The 16,362-nt window shown below is 38.8% G+C and overlaps 1 protein-coding gene across 7 annotated transcripts in view; it reads left to right on the top strand.

Annotated features, from left to right (window-relative positions):
- Positions 1–16,362, top strand: part of PSEN1 (presenilin 1) — an 89,166-nt gene that overhangs the window by 7,257 nt on the left and 65,547 nt on the right. For 4 of the 7 annotated variants that reach the window (XM_082383951.1, XM_082383945.1, XM_082383946.1 and 1 more), the window contains 2 exons: positions 1,951–2,032; positions 2,125–2,264. In XM_082383951.1, the coding sequence (XP_082240077.1) occupies positions 2,178–2,264 (87 nt within the window). In that variant the 5' untranslated portion in view covers positions 1,951–2,032; positions 2,125–2,177. The remainder of the gene's footprint in view (positions 1–1,950; positions 2,033–2,124; positions 2,265–16,362) is intronic. The other 3 variants (XM_082383948.1, XM_082383949.1, XM_082383947.1) reach the window with 3 other exon arrangements.

Below are 16,362 nucleotides of genomic sequence, written 5' to 3'. Positions count from 1 at the left end.
CTCTGTAACTAGCACCCAGATCAAGAAACAAAGCATTACCAATACCCCCAGAAGCTTCTTGTGTACCCCCCCCAGTGATTAACCTCCATAAAAGTAACTATTGAATCTATTCTTAATTTTAATTCATTGTATTTTTTTAAAATTATTTATTTATTCATTTATTTATGGCTGTGTTGGGTCTTCGTTTCTGTGCGAGGGCTTCCTCTAGTTGCGGCAAACGGGGGCCACTCTTCATCGTGGTGCGCGGGCCTCTCACTATCGCGGCCTCTCTTGTTGCAGAGCACAGGCTCCAGACGCGCAGGCTCAGTAGTTGTGGCGCACGGGCTTAGTTGCTCTGTGGCATGTGGGATCTTCCCAGACCAGGGCTCGAACCCGTGTCCCCTGCATTGGCAAGCAGATTCTCAACCACTGCGCCACCAGGGAAGCCCAATTCATTGTATTTTTAAAACAAATTAACATTACATATTTAAAACAGAATTGCATAAGTACATCATGTTTAGTTAATATTAATTAGCAGTCCTCTGGTCTCATGCCAGCTAACTATGGGCTGAAGTTGGAGGGGTGGAGAAAGGTAGGCACAGTATTTAGTTATTTTATTATTATTATTTTTAAAATTGTTGCAGCAGGCGGGCTCCTTAGTTGTGGCTGATGGGCTCCTTAGTTGTGGCTCACCCGGCTCTTTAGTTGTGGCATGCGAACTCTTAGCTGCGGCATGCATGTGGGATCTAGTTCCCTGACCAGGGATCAAACCCCAGCCCCCTGTGGAGCGTGGAGTCTTAACCACTGTGTTACCAGGGAAGTCCCAGGCACGGTATTTAAAAGCATGTAGGATAGGGACTTCTCTGGCGGTCCGGTGGTTAAGACTCTGTGCTTCCACTGCAGGGAGCGCGAGTTTGATCCCTGGTGGAGGAATTAAGATCCTGCATGCCGCATGGCGTGGCCAAGATAAAAAAAAAAAAAGCATGTAGGATAAAAGGGAACGCATACCTTGATTAAGAATTTGTTATGATTTGAATGATCCAAATATAGGTAATTAAAGGTTAATTGGAAGTCAATACCTTTACTGGAGAAAAAAGTTGCTTTATGTATTTTTGATGAAAAAATCATTAGAATAAGAAAGTAGAATATTTAGAGTGTAGAAGATCCTGAAGTTAAAATTCAAAATGAAACAAGACATTGACAAAATGCTTTCATGTAAATATGTACATGGTAATGTTTTGGATACTATAAGTGAATTAGAATACTGCTTAGGTATGCAAACAGATTTTTTTCCTTCAATATTTCTGAAGACTTTCAATGAAAAGGATAGTTGAAGTCATAAAGAATTGGCTGATGGAAATTCAGGTAGACAGGCAAATGGGAGTGTGGCCCCCCCAGGAGGCTGAAGTGTGGGAGACAGAATGATGTGTGTAAGCAAGGCTGTGCCAGGATGCAGAGGAGAGGCTGGGAGTTAGGAGTCTGCGACTTTGGTCCTGGTCTGCCCAGTTGTGTGCTTTTAAGCAAGTCACTGAACTTGGGTCCCCTTTTGCTTTTGTAAAATAGATATGTTACCTGTTTACCCTGCCTTGGGTCATGTGGTAAAGAAAAAAAATGAGATGATAAAAAGAAATTTTGAAAAATTAAAAGCACTAGACAAATAATTTTATGGTGAGGTAAATTAGGTTGGATTGGAAGAGGGATGTTGATGAGAACATTCTTTAAGATCATTTAGCTCCCTTTGCTCTAGATCTGAAATCATTAGATATCATTGTGATTGAAAATATTTGGTTTCCCAAGTAGATCTACTCATTACCAAAAGGTATCTTGAGCTGACAAAAGTTTGTCAGTTGAAGGTCCTGGCAAATTAATACATTACTGGTTTACAAATTAGTCTTATAAGTATTTACTTGGTGTGAATGGATTTACTAGGATTTGACCAACTCTGGGTAACCCAGTAAAATCCTATTTCAGACCTAATCCAGGAGCCTGCAAGTGACAGCAGCCTGTGAGGTCCTTAGAAAGCTTGGCCTGGAGGATAACACATGAAAGAAAGGTTTGTTTTTGGTGAAAGTAACTTATGAAAGTGTTTCAAAATAAAAGTATAACTGTAATGCACAAAAGACTGTTTTCTTTTTCCCTTTTCAGAACCCCAAGAGGCTCTGTTTTCTGTGAAAAAGTATTTCTATACAGTTGCTCCAATGACAGAGTTACCTGCACCCTTGTCCTACTTCCAGAATGCACAGATGTCGGAGGACAACCACCTGAGCAATACTGTACGTAGCCAGGTACAGTGTCAACCTCTACAACTGCCCTTTCAGATTGTGGATTCAGTGACCACCCTCCCTTGCCTCCAGGAGAGGCTCAGGGGGCTGAGCAGGCTTTCTCTACTTTATCAAATTTACATATTTGCTGAACTTCAAGTAAGGGAAAGCATTGTACCATTTGGTGCAGGGGACACAAGGCTGTGTGAGACTTGGGTGTTGAAACAGTTCCTCCCTGGCTCAGGCATCACCTCCTCCTCTGACGCCTTTTCCAACTTCCCCGGCTATTTATTATTTTACCTAGCTTGCTCTTATTCTTCTATGAGCTGAGTACATTTTATTTACTTTTAGTTTTTCAGTGCCTAGCCTGGTTCTTTTTTTTTTTTTTCTTAATTTTTTTTCTTTTTTAATTTATTTTTGGCTGTGTTGGGTCTTCCTTGCTGCGCGCGGGCTTTCTCTAGTTGTGGCGAGCGAGGGCTACTCTTCGTGCGGTGCACGGGCTTCTCATTGCGGTGGCTTCTTGTTGCGGAGCACAGGCTCGAGGTGCCCGGGCTTCAGTAGTTGCAACACACGGGCTCAGTAGTTGTGGCACGCGGGCTCTGGAGCACAGGCTCAGTAGTTGTGGTGCATGGGCTTAGTTGCTCCGCGGCATGTGGGATCTTCCCGGACCAGGGATCAAACCTGTGTCCCCTGCATTGGCAGGCAGATTCTTAACCACTGCGCCACCAGGGAAGACCCTAGCCTGGTTCTTGACAGTGCTCAGTAAGTGCTCATTGACCGAATGATGAATGCAGGGCTAAGGGTAGAAGTCCTAGGGTAGGTCAAAGGAGAGAGTCAGGAACGGGGTGTAGTCAGTGGCATGGGACACAGACACTTAACTGGCTGCACACACAGACCAGAGCTGCCTGCCACTCTGTTAGCTAACCATTACAGGTTGAAGGCAGAGTCCACAGATGGCTTGTGAGATGGCTGGGGCATCAGCCGCATTTGTAGAGGTGGAGCCAGAATGGGGAAAAACACAAGGCCAACTGTAAGCTATGCTGGATGCAGGGGATGGGGGGCGGAGGGCAGACTTTCCTCTATTCGAACCAGAGGGCAGAACCAGTGATAGAAGGAAACAGGTTCTGGATCAGTAAAAAGAAATTTCCACACAAGTACTTTATGTTTGAAAGAGCATAGGCTGCCTTGTGGGCTAGTGTGTGCATGTCACTAAAAGCAGTTATGGAGGCTGGAAGACTACCAGCCAGATCTGCAGAGGGTTAGTTCGTGGAATGAGCTGTGAACTAGAGCACTAGGTGTCCTGGAAGTTCCCTTCACACTCCAGAGATTTAGGATTCCAACTCAGGGTCAAAATGTGGGAGGAGGGCTTCACAAAGTAAACTTTGATAGGTGCATAGGATTAGAATAGAGCAAACTGGGAAGTCATTACTGAGAGAAGAAATAACACTGGTGGAGGAAGAATTTTCCTACCATATAAATTGACAGGGGACTCTATCCAGAGATATGTCAGCAGAGGCAGATGACACTGTATTGCTAGAGCATTTTTTTTTTTTAATTTATTTATGGCTGTGTTGGATCTTCGCTTCAGTGCGAGGGCTTTCTCTAGTTGTGGCAAGCGGGGGCCACTCTTCATCATGGTGCACGGGCCTCTCACTATCTCGGCCTCTCTTGTTGCGGAGCACAGGCTCCAGACGTGCAGGCTCAGTAATTGTGGCTCACGGGCCCATTTGCTCCGTGGCATGTGGGATCTTCCTGGACCAGGACTCGAACCCGTGTCCCCTGCATTGGCAGGCAGACTCTCAACCACTGCGCCGCTAGAGCATTTTTATTTTTTATTTATTTATTTATTTATTTTTTATTTTTTGTATTAGTTGTTTGTTTTTTTATACTTCAGGTTCTTATTAGTCATCAATTTCATACACATCAGTTTATACATGTCAATCCCAATCGCCCAATTCAGCACACCACCATCCCCACCCCACCGTGGTTTTCCCCCCTTGGTGTCCATACGTTTGTTCTCTACATCTGTGGCTCAACTTCTGTCCTGCAAACCGGTTCATCTGTACCATTTTTCTAGGTTCCACATACATGTGTTAATATACGATATTTGTTTTTCTCTTTCTGACTTACTTCACTCTGTATGACCGTCTCTAGATCCATCCACGTCTCAACAAATGACTCAATTTCGTTCCTTTTTATGGCTGAGTAATATTCCATTGTATATATGTACCACAACTTCCTTATCCATTCGTCTGTTGATGGGCATTTAGGTTGCTTCCATGACCTGGCTATTGTAAATAGTGCTGCAATGAACATTCGGGTGCATGTGTCTTTTTGAATTACGGTTTTCTCTGGGTATATGCCCAGTAGTGGGATTGCTGGGTCATATGGTAATTCTATTTCTAGTTTTTTAAAGAACCTCCATATTGTTCTCCATAGTGGCTGTATCAATTTACATTCCCACCAACAGTGCAAGAGGATTCCCTTTTCTCCACACCCTCTCCAGCATTTGTTGTTTGTAGATTTTCTGATGATGCCCATTCTAACTGGTGTGAGGTGATACCTCATTGTAGTTTTGATTTGCATTTCTCTAATAATTAGTGATGTTGAGCATCTTTTCATGTGCTTCGTGGCCGTCTGTATGTCTTCTTTGGAGAAATGTCTATTTAGGTCTTCTGCCCATTTTTGGATTGGGGTGTTTGTTTCTTTAATATTGAGCTGAATGAGCTGTTTATATATTTTGGAGATTAATCCTTTGTCCGTTGATTCGTTTGCAAATATTTTCTCCCATTTTGAGGGTTGTCTTTTCGTCTTGTTTATGGTTTCCTTTGCTGTGCAAAAGCTTTGAAGTTTCATTAGGTCCCACTTGTTTATTTTTGTTTTTATTTCCATTACTCTAGGAGGTGGATCAAAAAAGATCTTGCTGTGATTTATGTCAAAGAGTGTTCTTCCTATGTTTTCCTCTAAGAGTTTTATAGTGCCAGTATTACATTTAGGTCTCTAATCCATTTTGAGTTTATTTTTGTGTATGGTGTTAAGGAGTATTCTAATTTCATTCTTTTACATGTAGCTGTCCAGTTTTCCCAGCACCACTTATTGAAGAGACTGTCTTTTCTCCATTGTATATCTTTGCCTCCTTTGTCATAGATTAGTTGACCATAGGTGCGTGGGTTTATCTCTGGGCTTTCTATCTTGTTCCATTGATCTATATTTCTTTTTTTTGTGCCAGTACCATATTGTCTTAATTACTGTGGCTTTGTAGTATAGTCTGAAGTCAGGGAGTCTGATTCCTCCAGCTCCATTTTTTTGCCTCAAGACTGCTATGGCTATTTGGGGTCTTTTGTGTCTCCATACAAATTTTAAGATGATTTGTTCTAGCTCCGTAAAAAATGCCATTGGTAATTTGATAGGGATTGCATTGAATCTGTAGATTGCTTTGGGTAGTATAGTCATTTTCACAATGTTGATTCTTCCAATCCAAGAACATGGTATATCTCTCCATCTGTTGGTATCATCTTTAATTTCTTTCATCAGTGTCTTATAGTTTTCTGCATACAGGTCTTTTGTCTCCCTAGGTAGGTTTATTCCTAGGTATTTTATTCTTTTTGTTGCAATGGTAAATGGGAGTGTTTCCATAATTTCCATAATTTCTCTTTCAGATTTTTCATCATTTTTCATCATTAGAGCATTTTTAAACAAGTGAAATCAAGTTAAAATGAATTTCAAGGGACGCCCTGAAAGAGAACATCTGAGGGGTTGGGGGAGGGAAGAGGAACTGTCACAGCTGGTGCCTGGGTGGGTGGTTAATAAGCAGTGGCACGAAGGACTGATTTTTCTGACAGTGCTCGTGCTCCTCTGCTGTGTGTCAGCAGCTTGACTTACTCCTTTTTGCTGTTCCCCAGGAATGGCCTTTTGAAAAGATAGGCTGGGCAGGATTATAAAGTTCTTGGGGTACAGGCTGTGAAAGTTTGGATGCTACAGACTTTGTACTCATTTTCAAACTGTTGCTTCAGAGGAGAGAGGGGAAAAGTGGGAACAGTTGACGTAGGTCTCTGGGTGCCCCTTCCTTAACCAGAGCATCTCCTGTTTTATCTGTTTTACATATTGATCTTCTGTGGATCCCTTTGAACAAAAGATTCCACGGCTAAGAAGTTAAATGTCACTCATCTGCCCCAAACCCTCCAAAGACATCTCATCTCAGAATAAAATCTAGTCTCTGAGGTTTAAACTGTCCTCTCCCCCAGCCTCTGTTGTCTCTCACCATCTTCCCCCTCCCTCACTGCTTCCTCTGGGCCCTGGGTTCTCCTCCCACTCTTCTCCCCGGCTCTCTTCAGTTCCTTCAGGCCACCTCCTGAGTCACCTTATCAGTGAGGCCATGCCTTCCTTCCCTGCCACTGGGCACTCCCTGTACCCTTCCTTGGCTTTACTTGTGCGTAGCACTTACCAGTGTTCCTAACATACTGTCTAGTTACATATGATTTGCTTACCTGTTTCCCTCCAAGAACAGTGCTTGGCACATAGGAAGCTCTCCACTGTTGGTGTAATATTGTTTATATCCCTCACACTCAGGTTTTGTGGGGCTTTCTTGGTATTTTTTACTGCCTTTTTTTTTTTTTTAACACCTCAGTGACTGATAAATTGAAAAAAGCGTAGCTCTAGAGGAGGTACAAATGGTGTAGGATTGTTATTGATAATTACATGTGTTCATGGTCTAATTTTAGCAAGTCTTAGACCTCGTGTTCTCAGTGGTACCTTCCATATCTATTAGGGCATCACTGTCTAGAAAATCAGACCTAATTTATTTGTTTACTTTTGACTCTGCTGTTGATAATGTGATGTTAATTGAGTTTATCTTTTATCTCCTTAAAAATATCTTCTACAGCTTATGAAGATCTTATGCATGCATTCTCATATTTTCCAGTTACCACGGGATAGGTATTATTGCCAGTTTACAGTTAAAATGCTTGTCCAAGACCACATAGAAAGTTAAATAACAGACCTGGAACTTAAAACTGTGCTTTCTAATCCCAAACTCACTCCAGTATTTTTTCTGTTCTTCCAACGGTCTCATACCCCAGAAAAATGTTGTAATACTGAAAGGAGATATTGTATGAAAAAATGCTGGGGAAGAAAGATACGAAGTCTATGTATTCATTTTGCACCAACGTACTTTAAAAAACCCCAAAGAACGAGGAAAAGAATCTCATCGTTAAGTTTTTTAGGTATAAAGAAGCCATTGTTTAAGTATATGCTCTGGTTGGTTATGAAAAAATGGGGGTAGGTCCAGATTTAAATTGGATATAGAAGACTGTTTTTGCAGATTAATTGAAAGCAGCTCTTTTATTTCTGCTGTTGGATAGTGGAGTTGTTAAATACAAGTACCCAAGACAAGCCTCTGCAGGCACAAAAAGTCCTTATCAGGCTTATTTCTTCTTTATTTGCTCAGGACTAGTTTAGAGGAATTAAAAGCAAATTGACAGATGTGGAAAGTGAATCTTTCCACACTACTCAGGAGAGGAAACTCTCATGTTGAATGTCTTCAGTGTGTTGGACTCTGTGCTAGGTGCTATGACAAACATTATGTAGTTTTAGGGCCTGGCATTTTGGGGATGTTTATCATAAATGAGCAGGTTTTCCTTTTTCCTCTGTCTTCCCCTCCTTTGAATAGCTACTCTAGTAAAGTGCTTATCTGTATGACTCTATATTCTAGAGTGCTCAAACATGCTATTTTACAGTAGATATTACAAAAAGAAAATTCATTTAAAAATATTTTTGAAACCAGGAGAGTGAATATCTTCCCTACAGACTAGGTGAAGGTCAGTGTAAAGAAGTGGAGCCTCTGTTTCTTTCCTCTACTCAGTATCTCCCTCCAAGGTCAGGAGCATCCCAAGTCTTGAACTCATATCATGCGGCAATGCTTTGAGTTTGGGAAAGAAGTGAGAGGTTAACCGGTTATTCAGAATTGTCCAAGAACACTGATGAATTGGCATTTAGGGCTTGTGGCTGAATGAGATGTAAACAGGTTCCTCAGAAGGAAGAACTAAGTTTGATCCACTTGTAATTTGAAGTAGCTATGTGTAAGTTTGGTTTAATTCAGCTAATTTCTTAGTACCTTATTTTTCCCATCTGTAAAATTAGCTGATTTGCTAAATAAATTCTCTTCCAGAAGTTTTGTTGTGACCAGAAGTTAGGGTGGCCAGCTGCCCCAGTGTGCCTGAGACTGAGAGGTTCCTGGAAGGCAAGACGTTCGGTTTTAAAACTGGGGCAGTCCTGAGAAAATAGGATCAAGTTGGCTACCCTGTAAGAAGTATAATGAAATTGAAACCATTTTGGACCTGATTAACCAAATCTTACTCAATTAGATGACTTTTCTTGTGTAACTTCAAGTATTGTTACATGATATATTTTTAGTGTTCAGTAGAAGATAACACTTAAAGCATTTTTCTCTTTCCAAAGGTCAAATGTTGCCGGTGGCTTTATTCTTCAACCCTTAGCAGACACAGTGAGAGCAGCCTTAGCCAAGAAAATAGGTTTTCCTTTTGTAGGCTGCTATAGATAATCTCATTCACAGTGAAGGGATTTGAAGTTTATGAGATTAGTCAGAGAGCTGAAAATTACTGGGCTTCTTTTAATCCAAATATTTATTTCTTAAATTTTTATTACATAATATTTTAAGCATGTAGAGAAAATATGGCAAATAATATAATGAGCACCCATGTACCTGCCACCCAACTTTATTGAACTTTAACATATTGTCTTTTTTTTTAATTGCATCATTTTATTGTTGAGGTAAAATTTATAAATAGTGAAATATGTAGATCCGAAATGTATAATTCAATGGATTTTTAAAAATACGTATACCTGTATAACTAATATGACAATCGAGTTATAAAACATTTACATTACCTCAGAAAGTACTTTTGTGGCCCATTATAGTCAGTTCCTGCCCACCATAGACAATCATCATTCTGATTTCTTCCTTTTTTTTTTTTAACTTTTATTTTATATTGGAATATAGTTGATTAACAATGTTGTGTTAGTTTCAGGTGTACGGCAAAGTGATTCAGTTATGCATATACATGTATTTCTTCTTTTTCAAATTCTTTTCCCATTTAGGTTATTACAAAATACTGAGCAGAGTTCCCGGTGCTATACAGTTATATATATAGCACAGGGAACTCTACTGTATAACATATTGTCTTATTTGCTGTGTGTACTTTTTTTACTAAGTTTTTTCTTATCCTGTTATATGTTGATTGTACACTAAATGAAATCGTAACCAAACGACAAAATTTTGCATTTAATTTGGAAAGATAGTCTAGTTATACAACAAAAAGAAATTACAGATAAAATTGAAGCACCTCTCCCACATTCCCCTTCTTCTCCCAGGATAGTAGTTACTATCCTGAATTTGGAGTTTGTCATGCTTACTATAAATATTTATGAACATAAACAATATTGAATATTATATAATATTACTTTGCATGTTTTAAAACTTTATATAGAGTGTGTGTGTGTAAAAGTTGTAGAAGAAAGTTCCCACTTTTTTTTTAATTAATTAATTTTATTTTTGGCTGTGTTGGGTCTTCGTTGCTGCACGTGGACTTTCTCTAGTTGTGGCGAGCAGGGGCTACTCTTCATTGCGGTGCGCTGGCTTCTCATTTTGGTGGCTTCTCTTCTTGTGGAGCACGGGCTCTAGGCGTGCAGGCTTCAGTAGTTGTGGCACGCGGGCTCAGTAGCTGTGGCTCGCGGGCTCTAGAGCACAGGCTCAGCAGTTGTGGTGCACGGGCTTAGGTGCTCCGTGGCATGTGGGATCTTCCCAGACCAGGGTTTGAACCTGTGTCCCTGCATTGGCAGGCAGATTCTTAACCACTGTGCCACCAGGGAAGGCCTTCCCACATTTTTGAAATTTATATATGTAGGTGTATGCTGCAGAAGACACATGTTTTGGGAATTTATATATAGGTGCATGTATCTCTAGTTCATTCATTTTATTTTGTGAATATATTAAAATGATCTATTCTCCTGTTTGTAAATATTTGGTAGTTTCCGATTTTCACAGTAACCGACAGTGTTGCAGTGACATTCTAATTAATGAATCCTTCTGCACATGTGTGAGTTTTCTCAAGGATCATTGCTGTGATTGGGTATAATGATCTTAAACTATATTTGAGATTGCCAGTATGCTCTCCAAAGTGGTTACACATCAAGAGTGTATGGCTGTTTGCATTCTTTTACATCCTTGCCAGTTCTTGATATTGTCTGACTTATTATGTGTCGGTTGGATGGGTTTTTTTTTTAATAAATTTATTTATGTATTTATTTATTTATTTTTGGCTGCATTGGGTCTTCCTTGCTGCATGTGGGCTTTCTCTAGTTGCGGAGAGTGGGGGCTACTCTTTGTTGAGGTGCGCGGCCTATTGCGGTGGCTTCTCGTTGCAGAGCACGGGCTCTAGGCGTGCAGGCTTCAGTAGTTGTGGCACAGGGGCTCAGTAGTTGTGGCTCACGGGCTCTAGAGTGCAGGCTCAGTAGTTGTGGTGCATGGGTTTAGTTGTTCCACGGCATGTGGGATCTTCCCGGACGAGGGCTCGAACTGGTGTCCTCTGCGTTGGCAGGTGGATTCTTAACCACTGCGCCACTAGGGAAGCCCGATTGGATGGGTTTGAAACGTTATCTTATGTTATTTTAATTGTATTTCCCAAATTTCTAATAAAGTTGAGCTTTTTTTTTTTTTTCTTACTGGCCATTTGCATTTCCTCTTTTGTGAATAGCCTGTTCATGATCTTTGCCCATTTTTCAATTGGTTATTTGTCTTTTTCTTACTGATTTTGTAGAAGTATATTTTTGGAGGGAGGAGAGATGCTAATCTCATGTTAGCTATATGCTTTTCAAATATTTTCTCCCATCTGTGGCTTCAGTTTGTTGATGGTGCCTAGTTTAAATGTTTTAAGTAGGTGAACTATCCTTTCCTTTTAAAAATGAAAATTATTTGGTTTTTTTTCAATTAAAAATAGATTAAGAAAGATATTCAACAGCCCTGCATACAAAAAATACTTTTCCATATCCTATAAAGACAGACTGAACTGAAGTAAACTATACTGGAAACTGCTGTGTAGTCCAGCTAATGTTCAACTGTTCCAGTTATTGTTTTACACCCCTACCAGAAAAGTCTGACAAGGAAAAGATGGGTGATTTTGGTGATTTTCCCCTTTTATTTTTTTCCACATGTTCTATAATATAGTTATCTCATAATTTAAAAAGAAAGGTGTTTTTAAAGGGGAAATTTTTTGAATGTAAAGAAAGGTCACAAAAGGATAATATGCTACCTGGGGAATATCTGTGGAAAGGGGAGAAGCATTCAAGGTGTCCATGATGACTGACTAACAGTAGTGGGGGAATTAGAGCAGCTGATGTAAAAGAAACTAAAAAAGCATGATAGCCTGGGGTCTTGGTAATTGGAGTTTATATTATGCCCTTGATAAAAGCTTCAGTTGTGTTTGTCAGTCTCCATTTTAAAAGACTGAAATGTTTACAGTGCACTATAGAAACTTTTCATTAAAAATATCGTGTTTTTGGACTTACACCTTAAGCAAGCTTTCATTTTCTAGAAAACTAGCTCATATAAAAATCTTAATTCCTGCTAATAACAGATGAGAGGAGTTACGTCGTTTTCACCTTTTCACTTTTTAGAATTTTTTACTTTTTTATAGTTGTTGACCCCATCTAGGCTGTAAAATCCCGAAAGGCAGAACTTCGTTCATGTTTCTGAGCTGACTTTAGAGTTTATTGATCACTCAGTATCTCTAAACCAGTTCAATACAAATCTCTCTGCAAAGGAGCAAAGCGGCTTTTGTTTTTTTCTCACATTAGCAAGAGAAAATTTTAAATTTTCTATCTGCAAATAAAAGTCTGAAGTGAATCTTATCAGTTGCTTAAGGACTTCATCTTTCATGTGAGAGGGTGCTCTGGGCTCCCTGTGCTCTGGACACACTTCCTTAGCCATCTCACATCACTGCTGTTGCCACCGTGTCATTATCTGCACTGCTGTCACCATGTGGGGCAGAGCTCCAGTTTTTATGTAGAACAGCTGTCAAACATTGGCATGTCACAAGAACCAAGTGGAGAATCCATTTTATTTATTTCTCCCTCAAGAGTGCGTGTCCTGATTCCTTAAGATGGCATTCAACCAAAAATTTTACTACTTTCCATTAGTTTACCCACCACCTCTAACTAGAAGCTAGCATGGACTTCATGTTTGTTTTTGCTGTTCGTTGGCTATGTCTATAGGGACTGGAGACTGGAAGGTCGACTAACTAATGACAACTGTTTCTGACAAAGGGCAAAGCTTATAAGTTGTAAAATAACGGAAGTTCTTTGTTTTCTAAATGTATTTTGCAGGTAAGATATTAAAGTAGCTCTAAGAAGAACATTATTTGGGCCTTTTTCTAGTTTGTGATCTGTCATCATCCTTTGGTTTACTTTTACTCTACCTATTAATTTGTAAAGTTTTATTTTCTGGTGCAAAATTTTGATGGGTAGAGTTCATGTTTTGATTTGATGTAGACTTACAACTTTTATGTGGATTAGCTGAGACCTTTTTGCTTTTCTAAGATACAAAGAAGTGATTTTTTTGAAGTAAGTCTAAAATTCGTTTATATTGTTAATTAAGCCTTATAAGATGTATGTTACAGCAGTGACTTTCAAACCTTAGTGTGCATTGGAATCCCTGGAAGAATTGTTAGTACAAATTCTCTGGCCCCAAATCCAGAATTCCTGATTTTGTAGGCCTGGGATGGGGCCAGAGAATTTGCATTTCTGACCAATTCCCAGATCATGCCAGTGCTTCTGGTCCAGGGGCCATAATTTGAGAACCACTATATTTGAATAAAGAATTAAAGGGAAAGTGACATTAGAGAAAAACAATTAGATTTATAAATTGAATACTCAGTGTTTTAATTCATATTAGTTTATTCTGACCCAAATTTTCTAGTCCTTAAGGAAATAAATTGTCAACAGCCTTTTTGATTTAGAATAGAAAAAAATCAGTCATTTGCTAACTAAAAAAGAAGCCTTAAAGTAGTAATCCATTGAAAGGTCAATAATAATTCTCTATGTAAAGCAATTGCTGAAGAAGACATGTAAATCGTTACCTTCAGCTGCTAAATTTACAACATTAAAATGTGTCTGGTCTTTATAAAAGAAGGTCATCTGCAGTATCTTTTCTGAATTCAAAATATTAAATGCAGAGAACTTTATTAAGTTACTAGCAAATCATAAACTGGCAGAACTAACCCCCTCATTTTCTAGATGATAGTGGGTCACTTTTTTAAAGTGTGAGAAATCGTATAAAATTAAATAGAATGCAAACCTATAAGCTGTTGAAAGTGGTGATTAAGTACTTGGGACCTTGAGGGGAAAAAAAATAAATGAAAGGAGCGATCTAAATTTAAGCTGAATCGGGTCCACGGGCTCAATCAGCCTTTGGATGATGGTGTTACTGTACTGTTTATGGTAATGAATTTGTTTTCCCATTTATGCCAAAATGAAATAAGGAGAAAGAAGAACGTAAAATCTTGGTGACCTCCAGAGGAACATGCTTGTTTTTGCATGAAAGTAAAGTCAGAAATCTTTGGCACAGATCTTCATAGTTTGTTAAAAAAAAAAAACAACTCTAGGTTCAAGCCTAACACAACAGCACCATAAATGTTAAATATTATCTCTCACCAGTTATATCAACTGTTCAGGGAAATGACAACCTTCCTTGATGACAGAGTGATGGTTAAAGCTCTAACTCTGGGCAATCACAAAGCTTAGGCAGGTGCTGGATGGAATTCTGCTTGCTGTTGGAAACATATTGCGTATGATTAATAAATATTTTCAAGTTTCCACATAACTTGCCAGTTCTTCAGTTAAGCTCCTCTTCTAGTTTTTCCTACAGTGCAGGGCTTAGGAGCCTCACATTTCTATTTGTGGAAATCCAAACAATATGTATAAAGTCTTATAAGATTGATAGTTTTTCATATAGATAAATATCCATCTTTAAGTAAGTAAATAATATGCAGATATATTTATATCAACATAATGGAATACAGTGTTAATTTTTACATGGGACTTACTACATGGGAATGTATACATGAAATAATATTCGATGAAAAAAGTAGGTTGCAATATTTGTGAATGTTCACTGTAACTATGTACCTATGTGTGTATGTTGAAAAACACTAGAATTTGAGATGTAAAAATGAGTTGTTTTCCTTATAAAATCATCTAAGTTCATATTCAGCAATACAAAATTATAAAATTAAATGTGGCAAAACTGCCATGAACAAAGTCAAAAAACAAACTGGGCAAAGGCTTATAATGCCTAATGACAGATATATCTTAATATACAAAGAATTCTTATGAAGCCAAAAGGGACATAAACAACTCATAAACAATATTACCAAAGGATACGAGCAATACATGTATATGGATGAGGAAGAAGAAATATACATGGTAATAAATATATGAAAAGACTAGTTGATCAACCTTACTAGTAATGAAACGTAGGTGAAAAATGAAAGGTTTTCATTTCTATCAGTGAGCAAGGCTTGATCCCCATTGCTACTAAAAGTGTGGGGAAATAGGCATTGTCGTTTGATGTTCACGGGAGTTAAATTTGTGTTTATTTGGAGGCAAGTTTTCAAGTGAGTCCACTACATATACATGCCTTTTGGAGATAATTTGGCAATTAAATCTAAAAAGGCATATACCTTGTGACCTGGCATTTCCACTTCTAGAAACTTGTCCTATAAAAACATTTCCATAAGAGTGCCAGGAAATATAGACAAGAATATTTATTGAAACATTGTTTGTAACAGTGAGAATTTGGAGATAACCTCAGTCTTTTCTTATGGTTTACCCAGTCAGTAGTATAAGGTAATGGCGAATAGTACGATCTTGGGGCTAAACTGTCCAAATTAGAATCTCTGCTCTAGAACTTCTTAGCTCTGGGAGCTTTGGCACACTATCTGATCTCTCTGAGCGTCTATTTCTTTATCTGTTAATGAAGTTTAGAATATTAATAAACTCAGAGTTTTATTAGGATTAAATGAGACAACTCATCTGAAGTGCTTAGAGTGTCTTGCACATACATAGTCAATAAATCTTAGCAATTATTATCATAATTGTCATTATTACTGTGCCGTTACTGTAGTGTTTAAGTTGAGGTTTATTTACAAGTGTTGGTATAGAAAGGTATCTGACATATCATTAAGTAACAAAAGCAAATTGCAGAACACGGCTTTAAAAGTATCTGAAAGTACATCAGATTGCTTACCATGTTCATATTGTGGAACAGAGATTAGGGAGGACACTTAGTTTCTATGTTATAAACACAAGTTGATAACACTTTTTAAAACTTCTAAAAATGTTTATAAACTTTTGTTTATAATATTTCTTTTAACTACAGAAATAAAACTAAAAACCAGGGGCAGGCAGGCAGAAAACAAGGTTTAAAAAAAAAATGGGCAAGCCCTGTGCTCTATTGAAAATACCTCCACAATTTTTGCTGCCTGAGAACTATCCCTGCCTGAGGGTCCACATGCTTTAGTGGCTTGACCTGTACTCGCATCATGTTCTGAAGTGAGAGAAAGGAGAAAGAATTAAAATGAAGCCTCTGACGTAATGGTGTAGGAGCTCTGGGGATTGTGGCTTCATAGGAACTCACTTCCCACATGCTGGCCACTTCCCATAGGACCCTGCCCTCCCTGAAACTTACAACATTTATACAGTGAATAATCCTTCCTCTGCCACTGAAGTGAAATCATTTATAATGGCTACAACACTGGTTTTTCTGAATCTTAAAAATAGCCTTTAAGGGCAGAACTGTGCAGGCTGTAAAAAGATCCTTGGTGGCCAGAGCATAGGGGGAAGGTGAGGGATCAATAGGCAGAGAACAGAGGATTTTTAGGACAGTGGAACTATTCTATATGGTACTATGGTAGATGCATTTATTATGCATTCTTCAAAACCCACATAATGTACAATACCAAGAGTGAACCCTAAAGCTAACTATGGACTTTGGGTGATAATGAGGTGTCAGTGTAGATTTGTTGATTGTAAAATGTACCACTTTAGTGTA

This window comes from Balaenoptera borealis (genome assembly GCF_965194805.1).
Source record: "Balaenoptera borealis genome assembly, chromosome: 3".
Classification (NCBI taxonomy): Eukaryota; Metazoa; Chordata; class Mammalia; order Artiodactyla; family Balaenopteridae; genus Balaenoptera; species Balaenoptera borealis.
Note: the sequence above shows the minus strand (reverse complement) of the source record. Positions and strands in the feature narration are given on the sequence as shown.